This window comes from Panthera tigris, chromosome B4 (assembly GCF_018350195.1).
Source record: "Panthera tigris isolate Pti1 chromosome B4, P.tigris_Pti1_mat1.1, whole genome shotgun sequence".
Classification (NCBI taxonomy): domain Eukaryota; kingdom Metazoa; phylum Chordata; class Mammalia; order Carnivora; family Felidae; genus Panthera; species Panthera tigris.
In genome coordinates, this window is record NC_056666.1 from 44520647 (window position 1) to 44537087 (window position 16441).

A 16441-nucleotide genomic window follows, 5' to 3' on the forward strand; every position below is an offset into this window, starting at 1 on the left:
TGCCTCAGTCTCTGTGCTGCAAGCACAGCTTAGGATTCTCTCTCTCCTCTCTCTGCCTCTCTCCCACTAGTACATGCAGATGCTCTCTCTCTCTCTCTCTCTCTCTCAAAATGAATAAAAAAAACTTAAAAAAAAATGAAAACACATGTCCACACAGAAACTTATACAAAAGTATTCATGACAGGTTTATTCGTAATAGACAAAAGTAGGAACTACATCAAATATCCATAGGTGGGTGAATAAACTCTGGTACATTGGTACAATGGAATACTATTCAGAAAAAAAAAAAAGAATGAACTACTGATACATGAAAGAGTACATGATTATGAAATTCTCTCACAGTCAAAACTAATCCTTTAGTGACAGAATGTGTAACTGGTTGTCTGGGAACCAGTGGGTAGTGAGAGGGAAGAAAGGAACTTTTGCAGGTGATAGAAATGTCCTATGTCTTGACCCAATGGTGTTTAAGAGATGTATACATTTGTTAAAAACCCACTGACCTCATGACTTAAAATGGATGCGTTTTATTGCATGAAAGAATAACTCAATAAAGTTGTATTTTAAAATGTCAAGGTCAAGGAAAACAACCCTGAGGAATTCTCCCAGATTAAAGAAACATCACAACTGGGGCACCTGAGAGGGGGGTTCAGTCAGTTAAGCAACTGACTCTTGATTTTGGCTCAGGTCATGATTCCAGGGTCGTGAGATCGTCTTGCGTTGGGCTCAGCACTGAGCATGGAGTCTGCTCTCTCCCTCTGGCTCTCCCCCTCTCAAGCTCTCTCTCTCTCTCTAAAATAAAATGTAAAACAAAACAAAACAAAACAAAAAGATACATCACAACTAAATGTATCATATGACCCTGAAACATGCAGGAAAAATGCCTATAAATGATATAATCAGGATAGTTGACAAATTTGAATATGGGTTATAGATGAAAACACAGTACTCTGTCAATGCTAAATTTCTTGGTTTTGATAATTTTACTATGGTTATACAAGACAAAGTACTAGTTCTAATAAAACATTTAGGAAAGGGACATAATGACCCCAATTTATTATCAAACAGGTGAGCAGGGTGGGGGGAGGGGAGAGAGAGAAGGACTATAAAGTCAGATTGGACAAAATATTAACAAATGGTAAATGTGCAAAGACTATATGAAAGGGCTTTTTTTCATTTTTTTAATGTTTACTTATTTTTGAGAAAGAGAAAGACAGAGTGTGAGCAGGAGAGGGGCAGAGAGAGAGAGGGGGAGATACAGAATCTGAAGCAGGCTCCAGGCTCTGAGCTGTCAGCACAGAGCCTGATGCCGGGCTCAAACTCACAAACCACGAGATCATGACCTGAGCCAAGGTCGGATGCTTAACCAACTCAGCCACCCAGGTGCCCCATGAGAGTTTCTATACTGTTGTTTCAACTATTCAGGAAGTATAAAATTATAGCAAAAGAAAAACATTTTAATGAGAGGTGATTATCTAGATGGGAGAGGGGGAGGCTAGATAACTATTTTTTAGTTCTTAATCATGCCATCCCTCAAAGCCGAGGCTATTTAAATGATTCATCCTATTAATAAGGAAAGACCCAGCCTATTAATAAGGAAAAGACTAGACTATCAGAGATGTCTAATTGCTTCAGGGAAATAGAAAGAGAGAATTTCTCAGGGCCATTAAAGAGAGGGGAAATTGCTCTCCAAAGACAAAATCTTGCCCTCTTCCTCAAGAAAAGATCAGGTATCTAATTTCTTAAATCATAGTCCAAAAAGAACATTTTCTTCCTTCTCTAACTCATCTCCGTTTCCACAGTAAACTAAGTCCTGCTATCAAAAACATTAGTTTGTAAATAATCACAAATTATCACAGCAACAAACAAAAAAAATTACAAAATTCTATCTCATCTTTTCTTATAATTATTGAAGCAGGGAAAGAAAATATCACCAATTGTCTTCTCACAGATACAATTGTACATCTGAGAGCACTCAGCATTTGTTATTCTTGTTGAAGATAAAAATGCACATTGTCCTCTCCCAGAAATATTCATGAATGCATAGTGCCTGTAGAAAAGAAAGCATACACGCTCAGCTGTTTAATTCTGAAGCTGACAATAACATAAATTATAATTTTTTAAGTCCATTGCCTAAATATCTAGAAAATGGAAATATTATAACTTCATCAGTAAAAGATTTTCTTTTGGTCTTAACCTATTAAACAGAATATCAACCTTTTGATCCCATAATAATCTCTCATTTTATTTTACACTGGGAATTTTTGTTAGAAGGCAAAATTACCTTGCAATATTGCTATGGAGTCACGATACAGTAAGCCTGCTTTCCATCCCTCATATAATTTGTATTTGCTATGTATTTGAATATCCAAATCTCTTACAGAAAGAAAAGAAAGAAAGAAAGAAAGAAAGAAAGAAGGAAGGGAGGAAGGAAGGAAGGAAGGGAGATAAATGAAACTATCTTGTGAGGCATGGGCAGAAAGCATAAGATGTATTAAATATATATGGATAAGTAAATCAGTAACCTTGGAGACATGTCAGGTATATATACAGTATAGAGCATAGGAAAGGAAGAAAGAACAAAGCAGCACTAAATGTCTCACTCAAAATATACACTATGAACAGAGATACTTAACATCCATGAAGTCTTAAACTCACCTCCCACTGGTGACACGCATACTGGCCCTCTGCCTAAAAAACTCAAATAAAATCCATACCTGCTCAGCAGGTTCACTGAAAAGCTGCAGTTGTGGCCGGGCTTACGTGTTCCTGCCTCTCCCCAATAGAGAAAATGTGTATGCTGGCCATAGAGGCTTCTGTTTGGTGGGCCCTCTTAGTCAAAACTCAAGTGATGTCCTAGAAACCACACCATTATCAGGAAAGCGGTATGCAGAAGAATCAGGCCATATGAAGATTACTTAAACCAGGATTCGAGTGATCCTTTTACCCACTGGCACCCTATCCTGAGTTTGACAATTGATCCCATTCCAGCCCACTGTGAAAAGCTATCCCATTTCTTTCCCCTTGCATAGTGCTATTTGTTTTAAATTGATTTGATTAACTGTACAATTTAGGCATCTTAATTTGGCCCATGAGCCTTTCTGTTCTATGCTTCTGAGGTCTTTGCCTAGAAGTGTACTCACTATGACTATATCGAAGTAATCTCCTTCATGACATCTCTTGTAAGTTTGCAGCCCAAAATCACACTACTTGTAGGACCTAAATTTAGAATTAAAAGTGGCCCAGATACACCATACCCCAAGGTATCCAAAAACAGCTAATTATTCCTTGAAAAAGCAACCTTCATCTCAGTCCCCAAATAATTTCCACAGCAGCTCAAAAAGAAAAACAAAAATCACTAAACACTACAAAGGAAATGACACCATGAACAAAAGCAAGCAGAAACAATAGAGTAGACCCACAGACTTCAAATATTAGAATTATCGGATACCAAATATAAACTAGTATGTTTGATATCTTTCAAAAGACAGTTTGAAAATATGAGTAACTAGCAAGATTTGAAAACTTAAAACAGAATCCCTAGAAATCAAAAGTGTAACAGTTAAGATTTTTTAAAAGTCATTGAACAATTTAAAAGAAGATTATAACTAAATATAAACCCAAGCGTTTACAAAACACTGCACTTCAAAATAAAACTTTAAGGGTGCCTAGCTAACTCAGTTGGAAAAGCATGTGACCAGGGCCATGAGGTTGAGCCCCATATTGGGTATAGAGATCACTTAGTTACTCACTTACTTGCATAAAGAAACAAATTCAAAATAAAACCATAGTGAAGGTATATGTATGCATGTTTGTGTGTGTATACTCATGTATATTTATGTCTATGAATAATATAACTAACAATATACAGATCAAATGATGTGATAATATTTCACACGTATCGAAAATATCCTAAGTCAAAAATGCGTTTAATACACCTAACCTACTAGGTTAGCCTAGCATGCCTTAAATATGATCAGAACACTGATGTTAGCCTTTAGTTAGGCAAAACCATCTAACACAAAGCCTATTTTATACTCAAGTGTTGAGTATCTCCAGTGATTTGTTGAATCTGATAGTGAAAGTGAAAACCAGAATGGTTGGATGGGTACAGGATGGTTGTAAGCGTCCGGGTTGGTGATCTTGTGATCACGTGGCTGACTGGGATCACGTGGCTGACTGAGAGCCGCAGCTCCCAGCATCACAAGAGATCATACTGCACATCACCAGCCCAGAAAAAGATCATATGAAATATTCAAAGTACAAATTCTACTGCATATTGCTTTCACATTATTGTAAAGTAGAAAAATTATAAGTTTGGGGCGCCTGGGTGGCTCAGTCAGTTAGGCGTCCGACTTCAGCTCAGGTCACAATCCCAAGGTCCGTGAGTTCGAGCCCCGTGTGGGGCTCTGGCTGATGGCTCAGAGCCTGGAGCCTGCTTCCGATTCTGTGTCTCCCTCTCTCTCTGCCCCTCCCCCGTTCATGCTCTGTCTCTCTCTGTCTCAAAAATAAATAAACGTTATAAAAAAAACAAAATTAAAAAAAAAAGAAAAATTATAAGTCAAACCATTATAACTCAGGGACCATCTACAACGGTGTGTCAGATGAATTTGGGGTATCCTCAAAATACCCATCTGTCATTGTGGGAGGGATCACTATAATTCAGTCAGAATGATGTACTTTATAATTTTGGTTTATTTCGTGTGCCTCATAACACATACGTCTGAGCATGTGCCTAGGATCATAATTTTGTTAATAATCTGCATGACATTTCCTTTCCTTTTTAATTATACTTCCTAAAACATTTTCTTAATCACTCTACTTGTTCTTACCAATGACCTCTGTGGGAAAACTGTGGGAAACAAGACAAGATTCTTTTTAGATACAGATACATCCTGATTCCAACACCAATGTTGGAGCTGGAATACATTCATTCCAGAGACTTACATCCCCAAAAGTGGGTCACTGTCAATCCATTTCCATTTTCTTTCTCCTCCTTTATATGATAATCCAATCCAGTAGTAATTCCTATAAGTTTGGGTTTGAATGAAGGTCTGTAAAGGAAACAAAACATATCATGTGACTAGCTCCCATCGGTTAGATAAATGAAAAAACCAGATAAAGGTCCCAGCTATTTCTGTGGCTGGTACTCTGCTATGTTCCATACCATACTTCATCTCTACTTCCTAAAAAACCCTCTCTTCCCGCCCATCCCTGTGCTTTTATCTTCTGAAGTAATTTTCTATCATAGATTATTTACTTAGTATTAAAAATGGCTGCCAAGGGGTTCCTGGGTGGTTCAGTCGTTTAAGCATCCAACTCTTGTTTTCAGTTCAGGTCATGATCTCACTGTCATAAGATTGAGTCCCAAGTTGGGCTCCATGCTGGGCATGGAGCCTGCTTAAGATTCTCTCTCCCTCTCTCTCTGCTCCTCCCCTGCTCATGCTCTCTCTCTCTCTCTCTCTCTCAAACAAAATCAAATAAAATTAAAATTAAAATTAAAATTAAATGGAGAACTCCTGGGGTGCCTGGGTGGCTCAGTCAGTTAAGCATCTGACTGTCGGTTTCAGCTCAAGTCATGATCTTGTGGTTTCATGAGTTCAAGCCCCGCATCAGTCTCCGAGCCTGCTTGGGATTCTCTCTGTCCCTCTCTGCTCCTTCCCCACTCACGCTGTGTCTGTGTCTCTCAAATAAATAAGTAAACTTAAAAATAAAAAAAAAAAAAATGGAGCACTCCTTTAAAAAAATTTTTTTAATAGAATAAAAAACAAAAATGGCTGCCAGTCTCATGGATTATTTAAAACACGAAAAAAATGTAAATTTAGGTATCTAATAATAGACTTGTTAAATAATTTATGACACTATGAAACTACTCAAAATCATGCTCCAGAAAAATATTTAAGGATACTGACAGTGATCATTACATATTCTTAGATGAAGAAAGGAATTTTCAAAACAAATTTATTAAAATAAGAAGTATATATAAGAAGTTGTGCATCAGAGCTGAGAAAGGCTTGCTATAGTTTAGTAGTTAGAAAGGGTGAAGGGAAAAGGGGTAGTATTTGGAAATATTTGCTATGTCAAAAAATGTAATATATCAAAGTGACATATAATGTCTGATCAAATGTGAGTGTATTTTAAAATATAGGTTTAAATTTACGTGGGTTTTACTGCAACAAACAAAAAAAATTTTATGACTTCATATCACAAATTTTTTTATGTTGTGATTTAAAACATCTATTAGATTTGCATATAAATTTTGTGTTGTTTTCCTAAGTGATAAGTAGACGTTTCAGACTGATCTTTGAAAACATTTCTCAGTAAAAAACATTCTTTGTATGTGGATAGTTTTTATTGTTAATAAATTTAAAAGATAATTTTGATATTGTCACTTTATTTTCTCTTTTTACAATTCATTTTAAAAATATATACATCGATACAATATATTAGAATATTGATCAAATAAATGTTATGTACAGATGCAATGAAAATCACCATTAGGCTAATCTGTAAAACTGTTATCACTTTTACGTTACTCATTATTATCTCCATTTTGCAGCTGGAAAAACTCTGACCCAGAGGCTAAGTAATTCACCCAAGGTCACTTAGCTAGAAAGTGGCAGAACTGGATTTTGCCTGATACCAGGCAGTCTGGCTCCTGGATTCCTAATAGTACCTACTGGATTAGATTGCCTCCAGGTACTTAGTTGCCACCTTAGAAGGATAAATAACCACTGCTTCCAGGCTGCAAATACCAAAGGGTTAAGAGCTCCATTGAAGGAGAGCCATGCTTTTCAGTGAGCTGTTCTCCTGCAGATGCCTTAGAAAAGGAAATGAATGCAAAACCCCAAAGTGAATCTTCAAGGGGGTTTTCCATTTTGGAAATATTAATGGTCATCATGAATAGATAATATAAGAATGCTTAGTAAGTGGCAGCATCATATATGCCCATCAGTAGGCAGGGTTTTCCAGAACCCTTAACCTTCTTAACTACACAACTTGTGCTCACTCAACAGATACAACCCAGAGGATAACTGAAGGTCCCTCTGTCTGGATTGCCACATCCTCATTATCTTGGGTCCCTGGGTAAGAGACCTGGTGCAAGAAAATAAAAGTAAATGTAACAGTCCATGTTACCAGTTCATCTTGATCATTTATCTTCAGAAGAAATGAATTATAGCTTTGGCATGTCTGTTTACATCCCTTCCAGTTTTTATATTCAGGAATAAAATAGTAACACTTTATTCCACAACAGGACCAGTGGCTTTCATAGAGTTTGCCTGCAACATATAAGGTGAAACATTACCTGCTATTCCATTAAGCAGAGCCATATATTTATCAGCCCTCCATAACTAAGTAAAATCTTAGTATCATCAATAATGACAATATTATGTTCATCAAGATTCTGGAATGTAAAGAGATAGCTCTCATGTTCCTTGCAGCACAATTCACGACAGCCAAGATATGAAAACAACGAGTGTCCCTCAATGGATGAATGGATAAAGAAAATGTGATATATACAATCAATAGAATACTCTTCAGCCTTTAGAAAAAGGAAATCCTGCATAGGCAACAGCATGGATTAACCTTGAGGATATTATGCTCAATGAAATAAGCCAATCACAGAAGTATAAATACTCCATGATTCCACTTATATGAGATACAAAAAATAGTCAAATTCAGAGAAACAGAAACTGGAAGGTGGTTGCCAGTGGCTACAGGAGGGGGAAGTAAGGAGTTTTTTGTTCAATGGGTATACAGTTTCAGTTGTGCAAGATGATTAAGTTCTAAAGATCTGTGGTACAACAAAATGCCTTTGGTTAACAATACTGAAGTGTGCACTGAAAAACTTGTTAAAAGGGTGAATCTTGTGTGTTCTTACCCACTCCCAAAAAGAGAGACATGAGAAAACTTTTGGAGGTAATGGATATGTCTATTACCCTGATTATGGATGATTTTACAGATATATGCATATGTCCAAACTTGTCAAATGATATACAGTAAATATGTGCAACTTTTGCATGTTAATAATACCTCAAGAAAGCTGTTTTTAAAACAATAAAAGTAAGTTTTTAAAAAGAATCTGGGGGTGCCTGGGTGGCTCAGTCGGTTAAGCGTCCAACTTCGGCTCAGGTCATGATCTCACAGTTCGTGGGTTCGAGCCCCGCATCTGGCTCTGTGCTGACAGCTCGGAGCCCGGAGCCTGTTTCAGATTCTGTGTCTCCCTCTGTCTCTGCCCCTCCCCCACTCGCGCTCTGTCTCCCTCTGTCTCAAAAATAAATAAACATTAGAAAATAATAATAATAAAAAAATTTTTTTAAAATAAAAAGATTCTGGAATGTCTTCTAAATAAAAGAAACATTCTTTGGGATTTTTTTCTTTTCCTCATATATTTTATAATGTATCAAATTTTTGAAATAGCATTGATTCTTTAATAACAGAGAAGATAAATTCCTACAACCTACCATATTGAAATGATATTAAATATGCAAAATCTTTGTAAACTCCAAATCCTAAACAAATATTTAATAGTTGTTAATTAACCAGGTCAGTTCATTCCACCATTATACATGATAACAGAGTTTATTATGTGAGATTTAATATTCTTATCTCTTGGATGTTTTTAATGGTATTATCACACCGAGTTGCACAAACATCAACACTTAGGCAAAACTTGCAGGAGCACTGCAGAGAGCATACAGGCCAAATATCTCAACTCAAGGCAGAATGGGAACACATGCACACAATCATCTTTCCAAGAGCATCCAAATGAAAGGCATTGTGCCCATTTTAGCCGAAGTACATTTTTACTTATAACCTCCATATCTCATGTCAGCAACAAAGCGGAGTGCCTAATTTGCCCACAGGTCCAAAATGATCCAAGTTTTCAGGGAAGCTGACACACGATTTCACCTTCTGGGAGCAGTAGAAATGCAGGGCTTGTCATTGAGTTTGGGGGAAATATAGAGCCCTACTAATCCAAATGGCTCCTGGGGTCTGTCTCATATTTGATACAGGCAAACCCGAACACTCATATTACATCTCAGAAGTAGAAATAAAAAGTTGCCTGGTAAACCTAGATCACTAGCATAGATCGTAAACCTGTCTATTTAGCCTCAAACCTTCTGGGAGGGGAAGAAATAAAAGAAAATCATGCAATCTTCCCTTCCCTTCATACCTATATTTTTTCTCTGGCATGTCCTTTCTATAAAATCCTGCTTCATTTTCTGCTGAAGACTTTCATTTTCACGACTGTTATATTCCAAAATCTTATTTGTCAAAAGTTGCTCCTTGAAGTAGCTGTCATTTTGCACAATTTGGTACTCTTGACTCAAATTTCTTATCTTTTCCCTCTGCTGATGGTTTTCTTGAATATACTGAAAAACTAAAATTAACAGCATAGATATAATATAAAAGTACTCATACGGCTTAACTGTTAAAATGTAAGACAAAGGAAAGTCTCACTTTGATAACCAACCCATTTCATTACTTTAAATGAGTAATTTGACATTTAGAAAGTAACACCTCAATAAACTAACCATAGAAATGGAACCACCAAATTTCACACTGTTAGTAACCTGAGTGTAGAATAAATAAATAAAATTATGATGGTAACACCTTATAATTCAGTTTTGTTTCTTTTTAAAAGTTAGTGCATCATTTATAAATAGGTACCAAAGTAAAAATCAGTCAATCAACTTTTAACAACACATCTGAGCATGAAAAACTGTGCTGAGACACATAAGGAAATAGCATCATTGTTATTAGAGGAGATAGAATATACACAGAAGAAAAGAGAGAAAGATTTAAATATGTACATTTATCTGAGTGTAACATATTAGTAATTTTCTCAAAAAATGTCAAGAAATTCAAATAAAAGATAACAGTTGAATTTAAGGGGCACCTGGGTGGCTCAACTAGTTAAGCATCTGACTCTTTGTTTTGGCCTCAGGTCATGATCTTTCAGTTTCCTGGGTTCAAGACCCATGTGGGGCTCTGCACTGGCAGCTCAGAGCCTGCTTGGGATTCACTCTCTCCCTCTCTCCCTACCCCTCCCCCACTCACGCTGTCTCTGTCTGTCTCAAAATAAATAAATAAACTAAAAAAACATTTAAAAAGTTGTATTCAAGATCATCTAATGTCCATGTACAGAATCACTCTTTCCACTAAACTATATCTTCATTAAATACTTAAAAAAAAATCACAAGAAAGTCATAATTTCTTCTGAACAGCTATTTCTTGAAGAATGTTTAAGAATCACAGTGATCTAAACTCAGAAGTCAGAATATGACTAAGTCCTGTAACTGGAGGAATGTTATCATGTATTATACACAGTAAGACAACTCACTGAACCACAGAGTCACTGGAATAGGTAAGTAACATGAAAATAGCACTGTGACATGTCTATGGAAAAAATCACCCAGAAGGAGCCACCTGGGACATTCCCTGATGGGAGTCGGGGAACAATTAACGGAGCACAATTAATATTTGCACAATTAGCGGTCCCTGCTATTACTCAGGCTTGAAGGATATATTTCAATTACTCACTCTTTGTCCCCAACACTGCAACTGTCACCAATAGTAGTAAACAGAGGATCCCAAGAATCACCGCAATGAGATGCCAGGGCACTGAAAACTCTTTAAATAAAAAGAAAGATAATTATCAGGGGCAGAGCATGGCCCCTACTAACCTTAGCCTGGGATACCATTTGAAACAAAGAGACAATCTTCCCTAAAATTTTTACAAAAATATATCATACCAATTGATTTAAATTCGTAACCTAATAATTACAGTTTTAAAGTCTCAGATTTCTGGGGCACTTGGGTGGCTCAGTCGGTTGAGCATCTGATTCTTGATTTTGGCTCAGGTCATGATCCCAGTGTCATGGAATCCAGCCCTGTGTCAGGCTCAGCAAGGAACCTGCTTGAGATTCTCTCTCTTTCTCTCTCTGCCCCTCTCCCCTTTTATGAAAAATAAAAATAAGGTCTCAGACTTCTGATGATATACACCCACTTGTAGAAATATTACACATAAGAACAGTCCAATAGGATTTTAAAAGTACTTCCCTTACTAAATAGAGAGCTGTCCAATGACTATGCTGTGCACTTGAAACTAAGGTGCATTGCATGTCAACTATCCTTCAATTTAAAAAAATCTAACCAAGTTTTCAAAAAGAAGCACAGAAGGCAATAGACATAATACACATTTATAAGAATCCACACAGACATTGTATACTCTTTCCTGTGATCACAACTAATCATGAAGAGGAACAAAAAAGCAGTCAATATTCTTGAGGAATTGGTAGCCAACAGTGGATATTCTGAAACTGGAAATGTGATTGGGATCTATCCTTAAACGAGTTTCTAGAAATAGGGGCGCCTGGGTGGCTCAGTTGGTTGAGCGTCCGACTTCAGCTCAGGTCATGATCTCACAGTTTATGAGTTCCAGCCCCTCATCGGGCTCTGTGCTGACAGCTCAGAGCCTGGAGCCTGCTTCGGATTCTGTGTCTCCCTCTCTCTACCCTTCTTCTGCTCGCATTCTGTCTGTCTCTCTCTCTCAAAAATAAATAAACATTAAAAAAAATTTTTTTTTAATTTCTAGAAATCAAATTTCCTTTCTTTTTCATCAATTCTATTTTTCCCTAGACAATATTATATTTAGCCTCCTATTTTTGAGGTCCTTGATCTGAAAACTGTATCTCTGTCACTAAATTAAAACAGTAAAAGTCATTCTCACTTTAGAGCTCGTGACAATATTTGAAGGTAGAACAGAAAAGAGAACAGAAAAAAAAATGAATGCTCCTTCTGTTTCTTCATTGCCGTTAAGGTTTGGTAAATATTTAAGACACCTAAAACACCTTCTATCTGAATAAAAACATTGTTTCTAACAAATATTGTCATTTTTCAAGCAGTCTCTAAGACCTTTATTTCTCTAGGAAATGCAGTGTTTTCTTGAGACTGTAATCTGTCCTTCACTTTTAATAGCCTCAAAAATTCCTCTTGATCAGAAATTTGAATAAAAACATTTTATTGGCTTTATGAATCTAAAAGAATTCATCAATTTCTCCATTCTCGCAAACTTAAAAAGAAAAAAAAAAAAAAAGACTTGCTCTGCTACCTACGCCATTATCGTTTCCTATCACCATTTGAGAACCTGAAGGACAGACAGGAACTTTTTTTTTCAAACGTCAAAGTTTGAAAGAGATGCTTAAGACACGTACCTTTGTCATCAGTTTTCCCAGGCCTTTGAGTCCCACCTGGCCTTATTCTATTTTGTGACTCTGAAGGAGACTGAAGAAATCTCAGGGTGGAATAAATCACTTTCTGATCGCTCATCTCTACAGGAAGAAGGGAAACGTGTTTTGCATTAAAACCTCACAACAGGATGATTTCTTTCAAAAGAAAAATTACTGTGTCAGTCTATAGAAATATACAAGAAACATACCTAGAGGTGTGTGTGTATATCTGTATGTGTAAGGGGAGGTGTGTTTAACTCCTTCAAGTGCACAAAGCATGTGGACTGAGCCTGATATATATAGGAAAGCGAAAACCTTTCAATATTTCTGTTAAACTCATTTATACTTCTAGTGATTATTGCCATTATGATTAGAAATACAGAAAGGTGTTTTTTTTTAATCTACCAATACACTGAATAGGCTGTCATATTCACCCAGCCAATTTAACTCCAAATGTTCAATGTACATATACAAATGTTGGGCAAATTTGAGGCACCATTGTAAATTACTGAGACCGTTTTAAAACTATCAATTCAAAAAACAAAAATTCTGTTTCTGAAGTACTGAAAAAATATAAGTATCTTGCCTTAAAAAGCCTTAATATACACATTCAGATCTATATATAAATATTACAAAGTTCTTGCATTCTTTTCAGTTATGACATGACTCTACTAGAGTGTTTCCCAAAATACATCCCATAAACCATCTGCAAAAGAATTATTAAGGGTTAACATCACAGATTGCTCAACAATCTGATTCCAGTGCCTCATGCAAGGTGTGTGGAATAAAAATCTCTTAGGGGTGCCTGGGTGGCTCAGTTGGTTGAGCATTCGATTCTTGATTTTGGCTCAGGTCATAATCCCAGGTAGCCCCATGTCGGGCTCTGTTTTGAGCATCGAGCCTACTTAAGATTCTCTCTCTCTCTCTCTCTCTCTCTGCCCCACTCCCCCACTTGCACGTGCTCTCTCTCTCAAAACAAAAATAAATTAATTAAAAAATAACGATTAAAAAAATCTCTTAGTTGGAGCCAAGACTCCTGTATTTTTAATCCCAAATGATTCCATGTATATTTGAATTTTAGAAATAATTTTCTAGTGTATGATGTTGCCACAGAAGCCTCTGTGAAAATAAAATTTGTCAATAGGCAGTCATTAGTTAATATCTATAAAGGATTTGATCTATATTAATATCAATATAACAAGAAATTATTAAATAGTAAACGTCTAAAACTTACCTTGGTTCTTATATTAATCAGTGTGAAGAGATGATATCTAAGGAGCAGAAAACGTGGAAAACAAATTGCACATGTAACTATATCCTTTTTCAATTTTTTAATTTCTAAAATTTTCTAACTTCTTCACATTTTCCCTAATTTCCTAAGGAACAGGAGTGTTTTCACTTATTCAGTCCTTTAAGATGGATAGTATGTAAGTAACTCAACATAAAGCAAAACACGCAGCATATTGAGAAAAAGAAAATAGCTTCCCGTGAATGCTGCAGTAGTTTTCATATCCTTTAGAGTTCATGCAGTTCTGATGTGATCATTAGAAAATTCTTTTCTAGCAATCCCATATTCATGCCAAGCCACTTGTAATAAAATGCCATATTCCTAGCATCTTTTTTCCTGAGAATTTTTTCTTTATAAGTGGGACTAGTAGGATACTCAGATAACAAAGCTATGAGAAAGCAAAAGCAAATGTTACCTGTGTCTATGCCAGGCAGTGATGCAGGTGGAGAACACTGATCCAGAAATGAGGTGGAAGAAGCTGGCCTTTCCAATCCTGGATCCCTTGTGTGTGTCAGGGCTATAAGACAGAAGACAGAAATGAATTTTCTCTGAATGGTACTCACACTAAAAAAATTAGTGCCCCTCCTCTTGACCAAAGTGGTGAAAGGAAATTATATCAAAAGGCTGATGTTGAGGTATATCTTCCTCCATTTCAACTAATCAACCACTTCGAACTCTTTGCAAAATAACAGTCAAAATCAATTATTTGAGGACTGAACATATAAATGAACACAGTTTTGTTCTAAATTCTAAGTAACTAAATTCTTTAACTCTTAAATAGCCTGTTAGAAACTTTGTCTTCCATGTTGCTATTTGAAAAAAATGTATTATTTCTTTTTTCCATTTAAGTGTACTACAGATAAGTGTATTTTAGAAATTGTTTTTATATGTCCATAATTCCACTACAAAAATTTTGGCGTATATTCTTCTAGTTTTTCTATCCACACACTGGGTTTATTATCAAAGTTGGAATCGTTCCATACATGATGTTTTTGATTATTTCCTAATAAATGTTTCCTCATTTAAAAAATATTCATCTACAATGTGATTTTAAAAACCATATATAGTCATTACCCAGACAGATTATATCACAATTTATTCAGGCAATCCCCTACGGTTGGGCATCTGGGTGGTTTCCATGTTTTTTGCTAACATAAAAAATATTTGGCCTTATTTTTGAATACTGTCTTAGAAAAAATTTTTAAACATAAAATTATGGGATCGATACGTTAAAGAACTTTGATACATATTGCCAAATGCCTTCCAGTGAAGTTGCTCCCATTTGTACATCACTAGGTGTGTGAGAAAATGCTCACATTTGATCTTTTAAGAAGAGATACTATTGAAGTATTCCTCCACTCGAGTTTTGTGCGTGAACCTTACTTCGTGAAGATCTTCAACCTTCCAGCTAAAGGAAATTCATCTCTGCAACTGTTTCTATGAGTCAGACCTTACCAGAATACAGCCAAATCTCCCTGAAGTTCATTGTCATGTAATACAGTCCTTGTCAGTCTTCTGACATACAGCTCTATGAAACCAACCGACGTTGCCCTTCACATCACATGATTATGGTTAACGTGGGGTGTGGCAGAGAGGAGTGAGGTGGGATGAGAAACAGAAATTGGTTATGCAGAGACAACTCACCCTTATTTCACCCGACTCTGACCAAATTCCTTGCTTATTCTTTTTTTCCCTTACCACGTCGAGCCACAACCAAAGCATTGTCCTTTAGAAGGATTTCTCATTCTTCAGTTTGCTCATGCTGTCCACCTCACTTCCATGCTACTTTACAAACACAGCTACTGACTGTTCTCACCGCTAGGACCACCATGTCTAGGTTATGTTGCCGGTGTTTGGTCCCTGTCTGTCCCCAAAGCGGTCCTGAATCTCTGAATCACCACTTGTCATCATGTGCAGGCACTCAGCTGAAATACCTCCCAGAGACTAATTTAATTCAATAAGACAAAGCAAAGTTGCATGGGTAGTTTCTGGACACTTCAAGAATACATGCTGCTGGGCATTTTCTTGTCTTTACCCCACTCCTGGTTCGACTTTGTTCATCTCCAAACAGAGAAAGATCTTAGCCTTCTATCCTAGCACCAAAAATAAATAAGTAAATAAATAAATAAATAAATAAAACCAGTTCTGCTGAGAGAACATTGGGAGCAGGGGTGGGAGAAGTATTCATGGTGATCAAAAAAGTGGCAGAGAGAGACACTATCATTTATTGGAGGACCCACTGTACATCCAACCATATCAAAACCTTCCAATGCTGAGAACTGTTTATTACTGTCCCCATTTTACGAATGAAGAAACTAACGTTAAGAAGTTAATTGACTTGCCGACACCCACGTTCTTGCTAAGTCTTGACCCATGTTTAAAATCAGGCCTGACTGAATATAAAGCACTGACAGAATATGGATTCAGAAGGGCTTGGATTTGCAACAAACCTCATGCTACAAAGCATGAATTCTGGAAGCAGGCAGATGTGGCTTGAAATACCAGCACTAGCTTCCCTGTGAGATGTGGGGCAAGTCACTACCTTTCTATAAAACGTCGGGTTCATCATAGTAAGATAGCGAGAATATTTGCCTTCTCAGGTTGTTATGAGAGTTAAGTGAGACCGGGTCTATCAAGTGCCAACCAGACCTGGTAAACACGCAGTAGGCACTCATTAGATGTTAAATATTATTATTTGAGGTCCAAGGTTCAAATCCTTTCTAGCTGCAAAAATGTGAACCAGTCACTTGCGATCTTCAAGCCAGTTTCCTCCCATGTTCTATGAGAATATCACTCACTTGATAGACTTGGAAGACTTCAATGAGATTAGCACTACAGATAGGATTTCTCAGACTTCAAAATAAATAGTCATTTTTTCCCTCTCTCTCCCAAGGTTCTATAAATAGTAGAAAAGCCAGGA

General features: G+C 36.6%; 1 protein-coding gene across 1 annotated transcript; it reads right to left on the reverse strand.

Annotated features, from left to right (window-relative positions):
* Positions 1–1329: 1329 nt before the first annotated feature.
* On the reverse strand, positions 1330–14030 carry LOC102971457 (killer cell lectin-like receptor 2). Its single transcript, XM_007076323.3, has 7 exons — positions 13937–14030; positions 12219–12335; positions 10546–10635; positions 9176–9382; positions 7135–7277; positions 4945–5051; positions 1330–2047 (listed from the first exon to the last, which is right to left on the reverse strand). Exons 2-7 carry the CDS (start codon positions 12331–12333, stop codon positions 1888–1890), a joined length of 822 nt encoding a protein of 273 aa, XP_007076385.1. The 5' UTR covers positions 12334–12335; positions 13937–14030; the 3' UTR covers positions 1330–1887.
* Positions 14031–16441: the final 2411 nt, after the last annotated feature.